We start from the raw sequence: 17,272 nt of genomic DNA on the forward strand, positions 1-17,272 counted from the left end.
ATATTTTTAAATGATCTAGGCTTTTTTTGGTTTTCCTATAACAACCAAAGGCAATTTATGACTACTGCTGGCATTAGCACATACCATTATAGTGATGTGATCTTTTATCCTGATGCCATATGATCAGTCATTGAGGCCAGTGTCTTTTGAGGTAGTGCCTTCCAGTTAAGGACAGTCTCATCGCAGTTGTGTATTTGGTCTCTAACCAAACTTTGACCAACTATTTCCTTGTGTAATTTTTCACGATAAACAGAAATTGCTGCACTATCTGCTTCTCACCCTGGATCAACAACTGTTGAATACCGTGGTGAAACTTAAATCTGTCCAATCCTCCGATGCTAGTCTTGAATGAAGGATCTCCACTTAGTTTTTTATTGATTTCAACGGCTTTTTCGATTATTATAGGTCCCGACAATGGAATTCCTTGGCTATGTTTTTTAACAAACCATTAAAACATTGCAGCATCCAATTGTTCATTTTTAGCAAGCTTCATTGTTTTAAAACTTTTAACATTACCATCATTTTGGACATGTGGTTTTCAATTTTGTCTGCATTATGCTTTATATCATTTACTGTTGTTCTTTCTATTCCATAAACCATTGCTATGCTTGTAGCATGTTCACCTTTTCTTAGACGATTGATTATTTAAATTTTTTGTAATAATTCCAACACTACTCGTTTATGTTTCTCTGTCATTTTAATGAGTTTACTAAATAAAAATTATTAAAATGTGAAAGAAGAGGTTAAAGTACAATCATATACAGTGCGTTGTATACAAAGACTGAGTAATACATGGTGCCAATGTCACAATGCATTACAGCATAGTGGGGTTAAATGATGGTTAACAGAGACTGACGGTAAATAGGGTGATGGACAATTGAAGTTCTACTGTACTGTGTTCAAGTATGGAGACCTCACCCAAAGAAAGACATTGTTTCTTCAAAAGGTCCAAAGATGGGTAACTCGCCTGGTGAGATTGGCAAAAGGGCATTCGTACGAGGAAAGACTTTAAATATGTGGGTTGCAGAATTTGGAAACTAGGCACCTTAGAGGAGACTTGATTGAGGTGTCTAAGGCTCTGAAAGGCATAAGCAAAATGAATCAGGATGAAATTTTCACTGTTAGAAATGATTCTAGAACAAGAGACTGTAATTTCAAGTTATGGGGAGGGGTTTAGACGGGATTGCAGGAAGTTTTATTTTAGCCAGCGAGTTATAAATTACTGAAATGAGTTACCTACACGGGTGGTAGAGGCTGACAGTTTGGGGAAATTCAAATGTCAGTTGGATAATTACCTACGGGATGAGGGAAACGCATAGGTTGTCTATTTCCTATGCTAAAAAATTTTTAGCATAGGAAAAATTTTTCTTATTATTATTTTAGTTTTATTCTTATTATTTTATTTTATTTATTTATTATTATTATTTTTTTTTTGACTGGTGCAGCATAAGCCATAAGCTTCCTTGCACCATGTGGCCATTGCTAATACTAAACTCGTGTAGTTATTTGTAACTGTACTGTTATTTGTCTTCATCTCATGTTGACTTTGTAAGATCAGTGGCTCTGTATCACGCTTGGTCTTATTTATGTCATATGGCTCATTGTGCCTTGTGCCACAATTTATATACAGTGGGCGCCTCCGTAGCCAGGTGGGAAGGAGCAGCAGTGCGTAGCACACGCTTCTTGATTAGACCGGGGTTCGAGCCCGTCACCACCAAATACAGAGGATGCGGAAAGGTCAGGGAATGACCACCGCATATCCCGGAGCAATATGGCCTTAGTTGCTAATGCTCCTAAAAACCAAATAACTAACTAACAAGCCACAATTTATATACAGTGGACTCCCGCTAATCCTAACACGTTTCGGTCGGCGGAGAGGAAATTTTTTAGTTCGCAAAATATACGTTTTTTGTATTTTCCAGTTAAATTTAAATGGCATTAATGGTACAAAAACATTTAGAATTCCACAAAACAATTGTATTTTATTGTAGTACTGTACTAATACAAAATTAATAAATCAGTGTTTGACATGGCCTATTAAAATTACAGATCTATACTTACACACCAAAACAGGAACAAAAGTCATTTTTCAGAAGTAACAAACTCTGTTAGTTTCTTTTGACGTAATGATGAAAATCGGCTAGATGATGCTATGTTTCGCCACCGCTTCATAAACATGTAGTCTGCCGGTGTAGTAGCGTAAAGCGAGGTCAAGGGCCGCTGTCGCGTCTGTGTGCGACACAAGTTGTTCCGCAGAAACACCGGGCTCGTCATCACTCCCGTCATCATTCTGCTTGGAGTCTTCTTGGGTGACAGCTGCCACGATGTCCTCATCCGACAGGTTTTCATGACCTATTCCATCCACTGCAATCCACTCGTTAACGTCAGATTCTATTGCTTCCTTGCACCCGGGAATTTCCTGTACGAGCTGAATTAATTGTTCTATGTTATTGTTTTCGTCAGAGCTATCGACAAAGCTGAGAGAGGGCCATAATTTCTTCCATGATCTTTGTATGGACTGCTCGGTTACACCTTCCCACGACTCAGCAACCCAATATACAACATCTTTTAAGTTCACTTGTTTTATTTTCTCATGTAAAGAAAGTGAATTGGTGTTATCTTCTATCAAGGACCTAAGATATTTCTTTCTGTATGCAAGCTTGATAGACTGTAACACCCCCTGGTCCATGGGCTGTAATAACGGTGTTACATTAGGCGGTAAAAAAGCTGCCTTTATATCCCCTGATGTCAACTCGGAAATGTCTGGGTGGGACGGCGCATTGTCTATGAGGGGAATGGCACGAGGTGGCAAATCATTTTCATTGCTGAAATGTTTCACTGCTGGGACAAATTGATTATGAAACCACTCAATGAAAAGCTGTCTGTTCATCCAAGATTTTTTTTTGACTTTTATAATGAACTGGAAGATTGTTAATGTTCATATTTTTAAAAGCTCTCGGCTTCGCTGATTTACCGATCATCATCAAAGGTAGCTTGTGATTTCCTGAAGCATTACTACAAGCTATCAACGTCACTCGCTACTACAAGCTATCAACGTCACTCGTTATTCATTTTAAAACCTGGGGCACACATTTCTTGTTGAGATGCTAGACTTTTTGTGGGCAAAGCCTTAAAATTTAAACTTGTCTCATCAACGTTATATATCTGCTGAGGTGAATAATGTGATATCAAATCAGCGAACTCACCCAAATATTTCTCTGCTGCAGCATGATCAGCTGATAATTGCTCCCCGGTGATTGTTAGCTGGCGAATCCCATGGCGCTTCTTCCAGCGATCAAACCAACCGGTACTCGCACTAAATGATTCATCACCTTTCATTAGTTTGTTGAGATGAATGGCCTTTTCTCTAACAAGAGGTTCACTTAGGGGTGTTCCCCTTCCTCTTTCCTGAGTGAACCACGTGAATAAGGCTTCATCAAGCTTGTCAAATGTTGAGGGCCTTACTGTTTGTCGATTTTCAACTGATTTTTCTGAAGTAGAGGTACAAAACTGCTCGATCTTTGCGCGGTTTTTTTTCCAGTCAGTTACTGTGGCCTTGCCCACTCCAAACTCTATTGCTAATTTCGTTGCACTTTCCCCCTTGTCCAGCCTTTTCAAAACTTCCAGCTTATCTTTCAACGTACACGTTGTGTGTTTCCGTTTCGTGGCCATTGTGGCAGCAGACTGAACTAAACTATAAAATGTAATGTAGAGCGAAGATATAAACATTCACGTTTAATGCACAATGTCGCATGCAATTAGTCATAGCGTGGAGGGGGGGGTTTGCTCCCAGTGTGTTACGCTCGCGTACAAACGCTAGTAGGCTTACTATACATTCATTCCTTAATAAACCAGACCTGTTTTACTGCTTGCTTCTGCATTATTGCAGTTATTCGGCTAATCCGAACAGGGCTCGGTCCCAATTAGTTCGGACTAGCGGGAGTCTAGTGTATTTGATTTTAACTCTGTGTCGTGTGATTTATTGTCTGGACATGTATTATGTTGATTGAGACTGATTAATTGAATTTATGGTTTGACTTTCAATCTGTATATAGTATGTATAGTGGATTTGCCACTTTCTGAATGTTGGCAGCTTGTTAATAATAAAAATAAAATGTATTTGATATATATTTCTTTGATAAACTGGTAATCATTAACTAACAAAGTATTCAAAGTACAGTAAAATCTCGTTAATACAAACTCGGTTTATACAAAGTACTCGTTTATATGAAGCACATACCGTTCCCCTGCGAAAGGATAGGCTTTTCTATGTAAATATATTGGTTTATTACAAAATTCAGTTAATATGTATTACAAAGTTCTTTTTCACCCCGTGAGGAATAAATATTGTCATTTTGTATGTTTAATACAAATCTTGGCAGAGCGATCCTATTATTGCCCCCAGCCACCTGGCTCCCTACTTCCCAAAGGATGGCACTGACTTGTTAGAAATTAGTTTTGTGTAAACAAAAGCAGTTTATGGTAGCTACAATGTCAATTATACAAGAGTCTGTTAGGATGGAAAGAAGCAAAACGGACATCACAAAGGAATACAACAGCGATGGAAGACAGGAAACGAATTCATGGTGCAAAACATGAGGAGCTTGAAACAAATCTTTTCGAGTCATACCAACAAATGCATGCATCTAATTTGCCAGTATCAGATCCGATTTTGCAAGAAAAGGCAAATTATCTAGCTCAGCAACATGGGATTAGCAACTTCAAATGCAGCAGTGGCTGGCACCAAAGATTTAAAGACAGAAATAGCTTGGTTTTGCAAAATGTTTGTGGTGAATCTGGATTAGTCGACAAAGAAAAGGCTACAGACTGGTTGTGTTCTGTATGGTCAATCCTTGAAAAATATGAGGCAAGGGATATTTTTAATCTTGAAGAGACAGGTTTATTTTATAATTTGTTGCCAAACAAAACATTTGCTGTTCGAGGAGAGTCTTTTCATGGTGGAAAATTAAGTAAACAAAGACTCACTGTTCTGTTATGCTGCAATTCAGATGGCAGTACAAAACTACGCCTGCTTGTAATTGGTAAGTTTTCCAAGCCAAGATGTTTTAAAGCAGTTAACCAACTTCCCTCTGATAATGAGGCCAATAGAAGTGCTTGGTTTACAGTCAAGACTTTTAGTCTTGGTTATCAAAATTGGACAGAAGAATGGCTTCAGAAAAAAGAACATTTTGATGATTTTAGACCATTGTAAGCACATTCTACTGAGACACTTAAGTTGACAAATATACGGCTGTTGTTTTTACCCCCAATACCACCAGTTTAATGCAACCACTGGATCAAGGCATTATTTATAACCTCAAGAGAGCATATAGAGCCCACCTGATAAGGTACTTGATCCGCAACGTAGAAGGAGGGAACAATTTACAGTCAAATTGGAATGTCTTGGATGCTATCCGTAATCTTATTATTGTTTGGGAAACTATTACATCAAGTGTAATAATCAACTGCTTCAGAAAGAGTGGCTTTGGAGAGAACATCATCGAAAAACATGGTCCAGCAGATGAATGTGATAGCAACAGTGAGGTATGGAGGAATTTGAAGGAGCATATGGATTTTGTTGGCGAATTTGAAGAGTTTGTGAAGGTGGATGATGAAGTTGCTACCACTGCAATGCCAACACCAGAAGAGCTGCTGGGCACCAAACAAAATGATGATGTTTTCGTTACAAGCAACAGAGAAAGTGAAGAAGCACGCACACACTGGGATCTAAAAATGATGCCCAAAATGCATTGAACATAATAGAGAATGTTTTGATAAAGAAACAACTATTGCATTTGATAACGTCTGTGCTGTAGTTAAAAATGCATATAGGACAAAAACTGTGCAAACAACTTTGGATTCTTTCTTTGAATTAGATTAATTTACTAAAAAGTTAATGGTTTGTATGTCTCCTTTTATAATTATTGTAATTCTTTTTACTGTGATACTAAAATATTGTATATATAAAAATATATAATGTACAATCTTTTCATTTCGTTAATATGGCTTTTCTCTTAGTTTATCTTACAAATAAAATAATCTTTAAAAAATGTTATTCCTATTACTGTATTGTTAGACAAGGCTTTTGTTTTTATTTTATTTTTATTATTATATTCTATTAATTTATTTTTGATATTATTATTATTTATTATTATTCTTAGATATACAGTATGTACCAAAAAAAAAAAAAAAAAAGGTAAAATTTTGACACTTTTGTGGGACCGCGTTACTACAAACCTCATTATTACAAAACATGAAAATTTAGGTCCCTTGAACTTTGTATTAACGAGATTCCGCTGTATTTTATTATTTTCTGTGGGCTCCGGTGTTTCCCCTATCCGATGCTGAAGAGTAACTACATTATTTACAATTTGTGGTTTTGAAAAACATCTTGATCCACCAACTTCACAGGAATGGTTACAACCAATAAGTCTCTTGCCTGAGTGAGACCAATGTAGTATAGTTGCACATTTGACTATATATCCATAATACTTGGAACTCAGTTATTACAATATGTTGAAGGCACCAATTTCTACATTAACCTTCACAACTTATGCAGCTATACAGATAGTTAAAACCTACCAGTTCGGTTACGATGAGGTCAGACCTCTTACAATTTATACGATTTATGCACCTTATTAGAGGCCAAAGTCCCATAATACCGCCTACCCAACAGTGAACCTTGCACATCGACATATATATACTAAACATTAATATTGTCGTCCGGCAATAAATACAAATAAATTTACTCATCAGAGGTCCTGTAACAATATGATTAATACCAAGGCAACTATATACAGTGGTGGTACACTGATAACATAATTATTCTCAGTCGGCAAGTCCTTTCCTTCTGCAGAAAGCCTTGTCAGAAAGTTAGCCAGTGCCTAATAATTTTCTTTACATTCTAAAAACTAGGTGAAGTTATTTACATCATAAACTTCTGTCAATGTCTGAAGTTCAAATTGAATATCTACATAATATCGACATTCTAAGATTACATGTTTGACTGTCTCCTCTGAGCCACATTTACATAGAGGAGACACAGCCAAACCCAGAGTAAATAACTTTGAGTTGAAGCTGCCATGCCCAGATAGAATGAAAGTTAGGTGAAGACCTAGGTTAAACCAGGGCCAATGTTTTTTTTTTTTTTTTTTTGTCAAATTCAGCATGAGATATAAAAAGGGTAGTAGTTCTTCCAGTGTTGGCATTAGTCCATTCGTTTTGCCATTCCTGGAGGAACTGGTTTCTTACTCTAGTGTTGTCTTCTTTCACTGGCCTGTCCAGGTCAACAGAAAACTGGTTGAACTGTGCTGCAATACCCTTCCTTCTACAATACTGAAAGTAATTGTACAGTACTTCATATTTAATTGGCAGTTTGCCGTTGATAACTCCGTAGCCGAGTGGGCAGGAGTGGGAGTGCAGTAGCACACGCTCTTTGAGTAGATCGGGGTTCAAGCCCCTGACTGCTGAATACGGTCGATCTGCCAACCCGCACTGGACTAGCGTGGCAGATTATGGTCCATTTTCCCTCAGCATGAATTGTTGAGGAGGCTTCCATCCTGCAGTGGGTTGATAATGGCTGCACTTTACTTTTACTATTTGCCGTTGATTACCTGTAGTGCTGATGTTGAAATCGTGCGACAAGCTCTTGAAGTTGCAATCAGGAAGAAGTGCTGGGCTTGAGTCAAGATTTTTTTCCACCATGGGCCCCAAATGCCAGCAGTAAAAAAACAATAGGAATAAATATGCATTTGTAGTACAGCTTGAGAGTGGAGGGTTTCAGACCCCAAGAACCTTTGGTAATTCTGATTATTTTCTGATAAAAAAAATCAGTGTCTTGATTTTGCTTAGTACATATTTAGCATGGGTAATGAATTGAAGTTTGTTATCTAACATAATTCCTAGGTATTTGTATGAGTTAACTAATTTTATTGATTGTTCTTTAATCTTAATACTTGGTCTATTTGGGTCTAATTTTCCTTTGAGAAGAATTTGTTTTGGGAACAGAAGTAGTTAATTTATGTGTACTACATCACTCATCTAGGTCTGATAGGACTTCATTAGCATGGATTTCAAGTCGTAGTCTGGAGTTTATAGAAACAAACAAGGATAATTTAATCGTCTGCGTAAGCGATCTTAGTATAATTATGTTCGGTAGCCAGCCATCTATCAAAGACCACGTTCCAGCATACTGGTCTGAGAACTGATCCCCGATGTCAACCAATAATTAACTAACAGATAAAAGTTAATTGTGTAAAGAAAATTAAAAGCATACAGTTTTAGTTATTAGCAGGCTGCCCAGTAACAGTGTGATACTGGACAGCCTTGGTTGATATCAGCTGCTCTGAAGCTGGCATTATATGAGTTTAGTACTAACAAGCTAAGCAAATATGGTTATTTTCACCTTATCGTGTGACTTGAGCAGTTGAGTTTTCTTCATAATTATTGTCCCATATTTTTTTTTTTAGTATGCTGTTCAGTTCAGTGACACCTGTGGCGCCTCCGTAGCCAGGTGGGCAGGAGCAGCAGTGCATAGCACACACTTCTTGATTAGACCAGGGTTCAAGCCCATGACCATCAAATACAGAGGATGCGGCAAGGTCAGGGAATGACCACCGCATATCCACAGAGCAATATGGCCTTGGTTGCTAATGCTCCTAAAAACCAAATAACAACAACATCAGTGACACCTATACAAAGCTGGCAGCTAGACATTGAAAATTTGTTGAGGCCTATAACAATGCTGCCTAGAAAGAACTATCTAATAACATTCTTATGCTAGTTGTCAGTTTCAGTGCTGAAATTCAGAATGAAATCACTTGAATAACACACATGCAGAAAGCTTTTGAATTCTATAAGGCCATGTTTTGTAAACTTTTTTATACTATAAAGCATAGGTTCCCAAAGTGGGCAGTACTGCCCCCCAGTGGGTGCTGAAGCCTTCTGGGGGGGGTTCAGAAGCAATTGGGGGGCATTCAGGCGGTCTAGGGGTTGGTGGCTCCTTATCTGTATTTTTATCTCCTTGGGTCCAGTGGACTCAGTTCAAAGGTCAATTAATAAATTCTATAATTTTTACTCTATGGACAAAGCTGAAATTCGCTATAGGTGAAGCCAGAACTGTTTTGTTCAATTTTGCCACTTCAGTTTTCAAAATCTTCTATTGAATTACACGCAAATGACAAAAATGTAACATCAAGTGTGTATTTTTTTAGGCCTTTTTCTGTTATTTTTCTAAACAAACCATAATTAGCCTAGGGCCTTTGAAACGCAACAACGCGAGCTACTGTGAGTTGACATAAGAAGCAATAAAGCGAAACATTAGCAGCAACTGTTTTTGGAAGGCGAACAGATCGTATTTCCTTTCTTCAACGTGTATTGCTCCTACGAACAGAAAATCAGGGAAATTCATCTTTTAGAAACGAGAAAAACTGGTGTAAAACTGATAACACTGCAATGCGCATTTGATAAAAAAAAAAAAAAGTTTGCTTTATTGTAATTGTTTTTAGTAAATAATATCGGAACAGCAGTTTCCTGGGTTTGATCTTCTAACAAAATTTTGAGAAAATATTTCTATTTGTAGCTGCGTTATAAACTTCTAAAACTGGTGTGCAAAAGAAGAAAAAAAAATCATCCACTATGAATAACGGATTGTTTTTTGAAATGTGTATTCTTCACAAAACTGCAATAATTTCTAACAGTACAAAGCTAACAGAGTGCGACTAACGGCTGCTCAAGCTCAAAAAGTATTCTTAGAATATATTTGCTTGTTATGCTTTGATGTCATCGCAAAGGGAGAAATTCTGTTTTAGTACAGAAGCCGAATAAATTCGCTATCCATGGTCGTAATGCTTTTCTGAACTGCGATAAACAGATAAACCCCGCTGAAAAATAGATTTTCTCCACATCACTTCTCTTGCTTTGCTGTGGTTTTTGGCGAGCAATTTCACACAATCAAGTCGGTGACTGCTAAATGCGATGCAGTTTCTTCTATTCTCTCTCTCTGTTTCGTGGTCTCTGACCGTGTGGTCATCCTGGAGTATAAACAGAAAATTTGTTAGTCAGAATGCTGCCCACCAATGGCACCAATTATCAACTCTTTTACTGGCCTTCTAATTTTCAATATGTGCAGATCATCGACTTGGGCAAAATTCGAAAGTGCTATTTCAATTAAGAGCAAAAATCGTTTGCCCCCAACATAAAGAATTACTTTAGGTACAATAAAGGACTACTACTGATGATTTTACTGACTGGAAGGAAGTGTCCACAACTGTACAAGGCAGTCACTCAAAGGAAAGTAACTGTAGTCATTTGTATTCAAGGACAAGCTATACAGTGCTGTTTGAAATTTATAATGCAGTTCACTGGCTAATATTTCCAGGGGGATTATTGCAACATATTGTTCAGAAAAACAATTACAATTTTTGTCCAGTGTACGAATGCACACTGGACAAAAATCGGAGTAATCTGAACTTAGGCATCCTACGATGAAGCTGACTTATTAGAATTTTGCATCTGTTGTGAAACTGAATGCAACTGACGTACTAGAACTTCAGCGATGAAACGGACTTACTAGAACTTCAGCATCTGTGATGAAAGTTACAGTTGTGGACCTTTGACAATCTCCTAGCCTTCCTCCCACCAAAAGAGTATTTTTATTTCTTTCTCTCTGTCTCTTTCCCTTAGAGTCGGACTAGAAAGGTTGAATCCCCTCCTCTAAGGGGTTCCCCCCCCCAAGTGAATGAAAGGAAGTTGAAATTTCAGGAAAATGAACCCCATTTTCCTTCCTTCAGCAAACAGCAGCTCTGTCAGCGCAAGAGAAGTGAAATTACATTTGCAGCTCAGAATGGAATTCAAGCAAGCAAACATATGACACTTTGTGGTGAATTTTTTGGGCTCGTGTGTGTGATAGTGAAAATTCAATTTTTCCCTCAAATTTTTTGATGGTATCAAATACATATAAAACAACCCGTTACTCGTAGCATATACAGGGTGATTCGCTACCAGTGCGACAAACTTGCAGGAGGTGTAGGGGGCACAAAGACGAATCGGAATCACATAGCATTGCAGGGTCCGAAATGCCTTCGTCATGTGGTAGAGGATGTTGAACGGGAGGTCACGTGAACAGCGATCCCGCTGGAAGTCAGCATTTGCGAACCGTTTCTGTTGAAGAAACCAAGTAGCAAAAGTCCTCTGGAGTGGATAATCCGCAGGCTCCAATGATTGGGCACGTTGCAGATGGTATGAACTCATTTGGTTTGTTGACAGTATCCTCCATACAGTGGATTGGGAAATACCTTTGTTGGCCTATTGCTCGAGTACTCGTACTCAGATTGCCTTCTGCAAGACGTAGGACATTCTCCTCATTGTCTGGCGTCCTCGTTGTTCGCTCTTGATTCATGGTACCTCTCGTGAAACAACCAGTCTCACGTAACCTTCTGTGCACACGTGCGAAAATCGTATGATGAGGAGCGCGCCTGTGCGGGAAACGTTCCTGGTACAAGTGCAGAGCAGAGTGCCCGTTACAGTCCGCAGCTCCATACGCAAGGTGCATGTCGGCCAGTTCAACATTTGAATACTCATCCATCCTACTGCCTCGGGAACTGGTTCGCAAATTCTGACTTCCAGCAGGATCGCTGTTCACGCGACCTCCCGTTCAACGTCCTCTACCGCATGACGAAGGCATTTCGGACCCTGCAATGCTATGTGATTCCGATTCATCTTTGTGCCCCCTACACCTCCTGCAAGTTTGTCGCACTGGTAATGAATCACCCTGTATATATATTTTTTTCGTTTGCACTCCAGGTAAAATGCATGCGAAGTTCCTTCACAACATTTGGTTGCGAAGAATTTAAGTGAACGCCTGCATATGTTGCTCCATTGCGTTATTAGAGCAGTCAACAAGATTAGAAGCAATTCGTTGAGTAACAGATTGTTTAGCCAACTTTGCAGTGAAAACGATGAAGATTTCAATCATTTGCTGCTTCACACAGAAGTTCGTTGGCTTTCAAAAGGTATTTGTCTGAATAGATTTTACAGTTTGGTTGATTCAGTACTAGAGTTCTTAGAAAACAGAGATGACGGATTGCGGGCCAACCTGATTACATCCAAAAATTACATCGCTTATTTGACAGACCTCTATAAAATATTTAATGAAGTCAATCTACAATTACAAGGTGATGAATGGAATTTAATTGAAACAAAAAACGTTATTGCCACTTTTGTGGGGAAACTTCTTCTGTTCAAGCAGAATCTAGGCCAAGGGGAATATAGCCACTTTTCAAATTTATCAGCAGTGTCTCTCAAAAAGGAAGATTAATGAGCAATTCAAGGATATTCTAAACATGAATATACCAAATTGGCTTCTAGATCCTTTCTCACATGTAAACACAGCAGGATCATCAAATTTAGAAGAGGAACTCATAGAACTCACAACAAATGAAGAACTAAAAATAAAATTCAAAAGTGGATACCAAGAGTTCTGGCTTCAGAAATCAATACCGACACTGTACCCCGGATTATGGGAAATAGTGCAGAAATTTTTAATTGTATTTCCATCTTCTTATTTGGCTGAGCATGGGTTTAGTGCTGTAGCAAATTTACTATCTAAGAAAAGCAACCGATTGCATATAACTGAGCGTGGCGATTTACGACTGTTTTTAATGAAAGTTGAACCTGATGTTAACAAACTTTTAAAAATGCATCAGGCTCATCCTTCACATTAATTTGTTATTTTTTCTTTGTATTTTTACTTTGTAAGTTCGAAATAAACAATTTTGTAATATATTTGATGGTGTTTTAATTATTACAATAAGATTCTTACTAATGCATTTGCAATCTCTTAATATGTATTCTGAATTTTCATATTTAAGCCATTGTATGAAACTGTGCATAATATTATTCGAGCATACACTTTATAATCTTTACGTATGGGCTATGTTTCATCAAAATCGGAATAGCAATAACTGTGTTCAAAGTGAAGCACATATTGGCCACTACTTTTTCAATAATTTAACAGCATAAGCAGTAATGTATTATTAGTTGCTAATTACGTTGAAAATATCAAACGACTTGAACACAGAAAACTGTTATAATGGGGGGGGGGCGTTACAAAATTTGTCTTGCAAAGTGGGCGGTGGCCTGAAAATGTTTGCTCTACAGATTGAAATATATAGTTTTTAAAAATTATAACCAACATTATGAGCTACTAGAATGTAAGAGTTGGTAGTCACTATTTGATAGTTTCTTGGTAATTGACATTAGACATACTAACAGTTAATGAGCAGTGGTTAAAAGATAATTTAGAAGTACTGCTTTTTCTTTTTTTTTGTTAATCATTTAGAACCAAAATTAAACACTAATCACAGTTTTGATTTCAGCAAAGGAGTTGTTTCGCATTCCATTCATCCGTCTGGCAAATTGGTACTTTCTGTCTCTCAGGATAAGACGCTTCGAACGTGGAATCTCATTAAAGGACGTTCTGCATATGCAGTAAATATTAAATCAGGTAGTGTCAGACTTTTGCTTTTTCCCCCTCTAACCATATTGCAGTATATTATATATTATACCATACTGGAGAGTATTTACATATTGCAGGTATAGTTTTCAAAAAAAAAAAAAAAAAAAAAAGAGAAATATAGAAAGATGATGTTACTGTATCTTTTCATTTCCCTAGGCAAAGCTAATAACAATCTTTGTAGGCTGAAAGATGAAACTCATTATAATGGGTTATTGCAAATATTGCAATGTGTTTGGGTTAGCCTTTTGGTAAAAATTTTCATGTGAGTATGTTTGTGAATGTACAATAGCTGGACCTTTAATTTATTATTTAATTTGCATCTGTTTTATAGTGCTACTTATGGTAATTGTAATTGAACATAATCTTATCAAAGGTCATGATTCGTAAAAACTAATCTAATTATAATTATTTTTGTTAATTCTTTAAGAATAGTTTTGTAAAATCATTTTTTTTATAGTTTTTTAAATAGGTATGTTCAAATGTATGCAATAAAATAATTTGTAATTCATTCAATTATATGATTTGTTATTCATTAGTGTGACTTTTGAGTTATCTTCTCAGCCATATTTTTCAGATTTGAAGTGTATTTAGAGAACTTTAATTGTATTAAGCCTTTAAACCTAATTGCATTAACCCTATATTACTCATTTCTATATTTATCATAAAAAATTGTTCACAATTATATGTTGAACTGAAAAGCATCAGGAGCCCAAATCCAAGCCTCCTGAATATGATGTCTTTTGGCATCTCCTGAATAGTTTCTTGATTTGTTTTAACTTTTTTTTAAAAATTTTATTTGATTTGTTTTAACTTTTTTTTTAAAATTTTATTTGATTTGTTTTAACTTTAACCAATTTTGAAAAACAACTTTGCTTAATTAGTGTTTTCTTTCACAGTTCAGCAGCTTTCTTTCTGCTGTTGCCATCTGGATGCATTCTCACTGACATTTGAATGCTTTCCTTGAAAGTGTCACCTAATTTATTGTTCTCTAGTTGTAAATGAAAATTGCTCAGTCCGCACTTAATTAAAATCTGTTTTTCTTGGTGATTTTTCTCTTTTTTTGAGCTTATGATATGACTAATAGTTATGCAGTGAAAATAATTAATATAAACAACATTTTCCAGCATAATATATACAACACAGCTTGTACACAGTACACTAATAAATGTTGTGATACAGAAAACACTTATATTTCATCTCCTTTTGTGCCATTTTAAAACAACATTCATGTCACACAGTCTTGTCAAAGAAATAACCTGTCCAATCAACAACAGACAATAAGGTTCGTACGCACAGCAAACATTACACACAGGAAGGTTCTATGTGTAATGTTTTTTTATTTTACTTTTCATTTGTGGTGTAATGATGTTAATGTGGCAAAACATGAAACAAACTTTTTTTGCAAAAAAATTCATCTTTATTTTTGTATTATATCAATGTTTGAGACAAAGTATTTTATTATTGTTTATTTTTTTATTTTACTCAGTGTTAAAAAATGAGAGCCATAGGTTCCCAACCTTAGTCTAGGTGGACTGATTTGTACTATCACAGTGATCTGTATATCTGCTGAATATAACACATTTGGATGGTGATGATGTTTCTGTGTGTCAGGAAGGAGACTGGTCTTTATTTCTGTTGAAGTTTGATCTGGGACTATTCTGGATGGATGGCCCATGCTTTGAATTCTCTTCTCTTTATGTTGTAACCAATTACAGTGAGTTGGAGGTGGATTTTGTGGTTCTCTATGATAGTGCAGAAGGCAGCATCACCACCCCCAATTTTGCAAATTGGGTGTTATTAGCATGGTTAACTTTCTTGTAAGACTGCCTGATATAATGTTTTGCATCAGTGGTGTAACTAGAAAAAGTGGGCCCCAATGCAAAGTTTAGTGAGCCACTAAAAATGTATTATTATTCTATAAAAAATAATAATATTAAATTCTGTAAATATAAAAACGAAAAATAAATTCTGAAAATTAAATGAAGTAATATATTGACTTATGTAATTTAGAATGGTTTTTGTCTAGATTTTGCATTGGCAAGATCATTAAATAATTTAGAAATGTCCTTTTTTTTTTTTTTTTTTTTTTTTTAGTTCTTGTGCTTCTGTGTTAAGCAGTGCTAGTGCTGATAGACATTGTTGTCACACTCAGCTGTTTGTTTCTCAAATAATTAATTAATTTTAATTTCGAAATTGTTCCGCGGTCAATACAATAATCGGAATTGTCAAAAATAATATCAATAAGGAGCACACTTCCAAAAAACTAACACTCGTATCATAGAATTTTACTATGACTAGTTCTGCAAATTTGCAAATAGTTTTAATTTTTGCAATTTCACTTTTTAGTGACTTTATGCAGAATAGTAATTGCATTGAAAATGATTCTGAAAAGTCACTTAAATTTCTTTTGCACCTTCTCTACTTTTTTTATAATGGAATTTGCATCCATTTGGATTAATTGAGTTGAAGTAAGAAATGGAAACAAGTCAGAAAATGTATTTGGTCCTTGAAACCTTTTGTGCAGTTGGGTAGTCATTAAGTCCATTACACGATAAAAAATGTTAACTTTAAAGAGCAGTTCTGCATGATTTCTGCTTAACATATTGAGCAGAAATTATGAATCCACTACATTACTATGGTCGAAGGTTGGGATATGGGGTGCTAGAACTCCGAGTTGCATTGTTTTTTACGATGGCTGAATCAGCTCCTATGAAACAGGAACTGCGAAGCAGCTGGGGATTTTTTTGATATATAAACTGCAGGGCAAAAGTCCCCCACAGGCTTAACCGCATGGTCCCACCATTAATACTCAGAAATATTATAGGTGAAACAGTAATGCTATATTTAATAATAATGGCCCCCGCAGTTACAAATCCTTAAAAATTGCCCTGGAAGCAGCAGCTATGTTAATACCATTTCACCTCTATTCACTGCAGTTTTGCTTGTGCTGTGCAGCTAACTAACAACAAACATGCTTTGTATGAAAAAAAAAAAATATTTTTTTTGTTTCGGGCAAGAGGGCAGTGGGCCCCAATGCACTGCATTGGCATAGTTACACCACTGTTTCCCATATTATCGGTCTCAGAAATTGGGGTGCCTCCATAGCCAGGTGGGCAGGAGCAGCAGTGTGTAGCACACGCTTCTTGATTAGACCAGGGTTCAAGCCCGTGACCACCAAATACAGAGGATGTGGAAAGGTCAGGGAATGACCACTGCATATCCCTGGAGCAATATGGCCTTAGTTGCTAATGCTCCTAAAAACCAAATGACAACAACAACTCAGAGATTGTTGCAAGTGTTTCTTGCTGGGGTATTGGGGAGAGGGTCAGATTTGACTACATAATCTTTAGTTTTTTAGTTTTTGGTTTCTGTTAAAGAAGACATATATCCCATGTCTTCTTGGACCCACAAAAGCAAATTGTCCCACTGTAAGTAATCATGGTAAATGCACACATGAGAATCAGATAATGAAAGTCAACGTTGATAAAGCTATGAACAAGATTAAAAAAAAAAAAAAAAAGACTATAGTGAATTCATGAATTATTTGGCTGACTCTGTTTCACAACAGATTTGCAGCTAGAAGTAACCTGTCCCAACAGCAACAACAGATTACTTCCATTCAGTTCACCAGTTTCTGTTGGTCTAGCTTTCTGCTTTGAACTTCCTTTTCATCAACTGCATTTAAATTTTGCTATGAATTATCTGCAAATTATTAATCTTTAGCTTCTGAGTAGTGTAACCTGTCAACTCAGTTTA

General features: G+C 36.6%; 1 protein-coding gene across 1 annotated transcript in view; it reads left to right on the forward strand.

Annotated features, from left to right (window-relative positions):
- The window catches only part of LOC150088558 (p21-activated protein kinase-interacting protein 1-like), a 112,638-nt gene that overhangs the window by 42,122 nt on the left and 53,244 nt on the right, over nt 1-17,272 (forward strand). The window contains exon 4 of the mRNA XM_090370232.1: nt 13,377-13,504. Within this exon, the coding sequence (XP_090226358.1) occupies nt 13,377-13,504 (128 nt within the window). The remainder of the gene's footprint in view (nt 1-13,376; nt 13,505-17,272) is intronic.

This window comes from Mastigoproctus giganteus, chromosome 3, assembly GCF_048544385.1.
Source record: "Mastigoproctus giganteus isolate SK-2022 chromosome 3, ASM4854438v1, whole genome shotgun sequence".
Lineage (NCBI taxonomy): Eukaryota > Metazoa > Arthropoda > Arachnida > Uropygi > Thelyphonidae > Mastigoproctus > Mastigoproctus giganteus.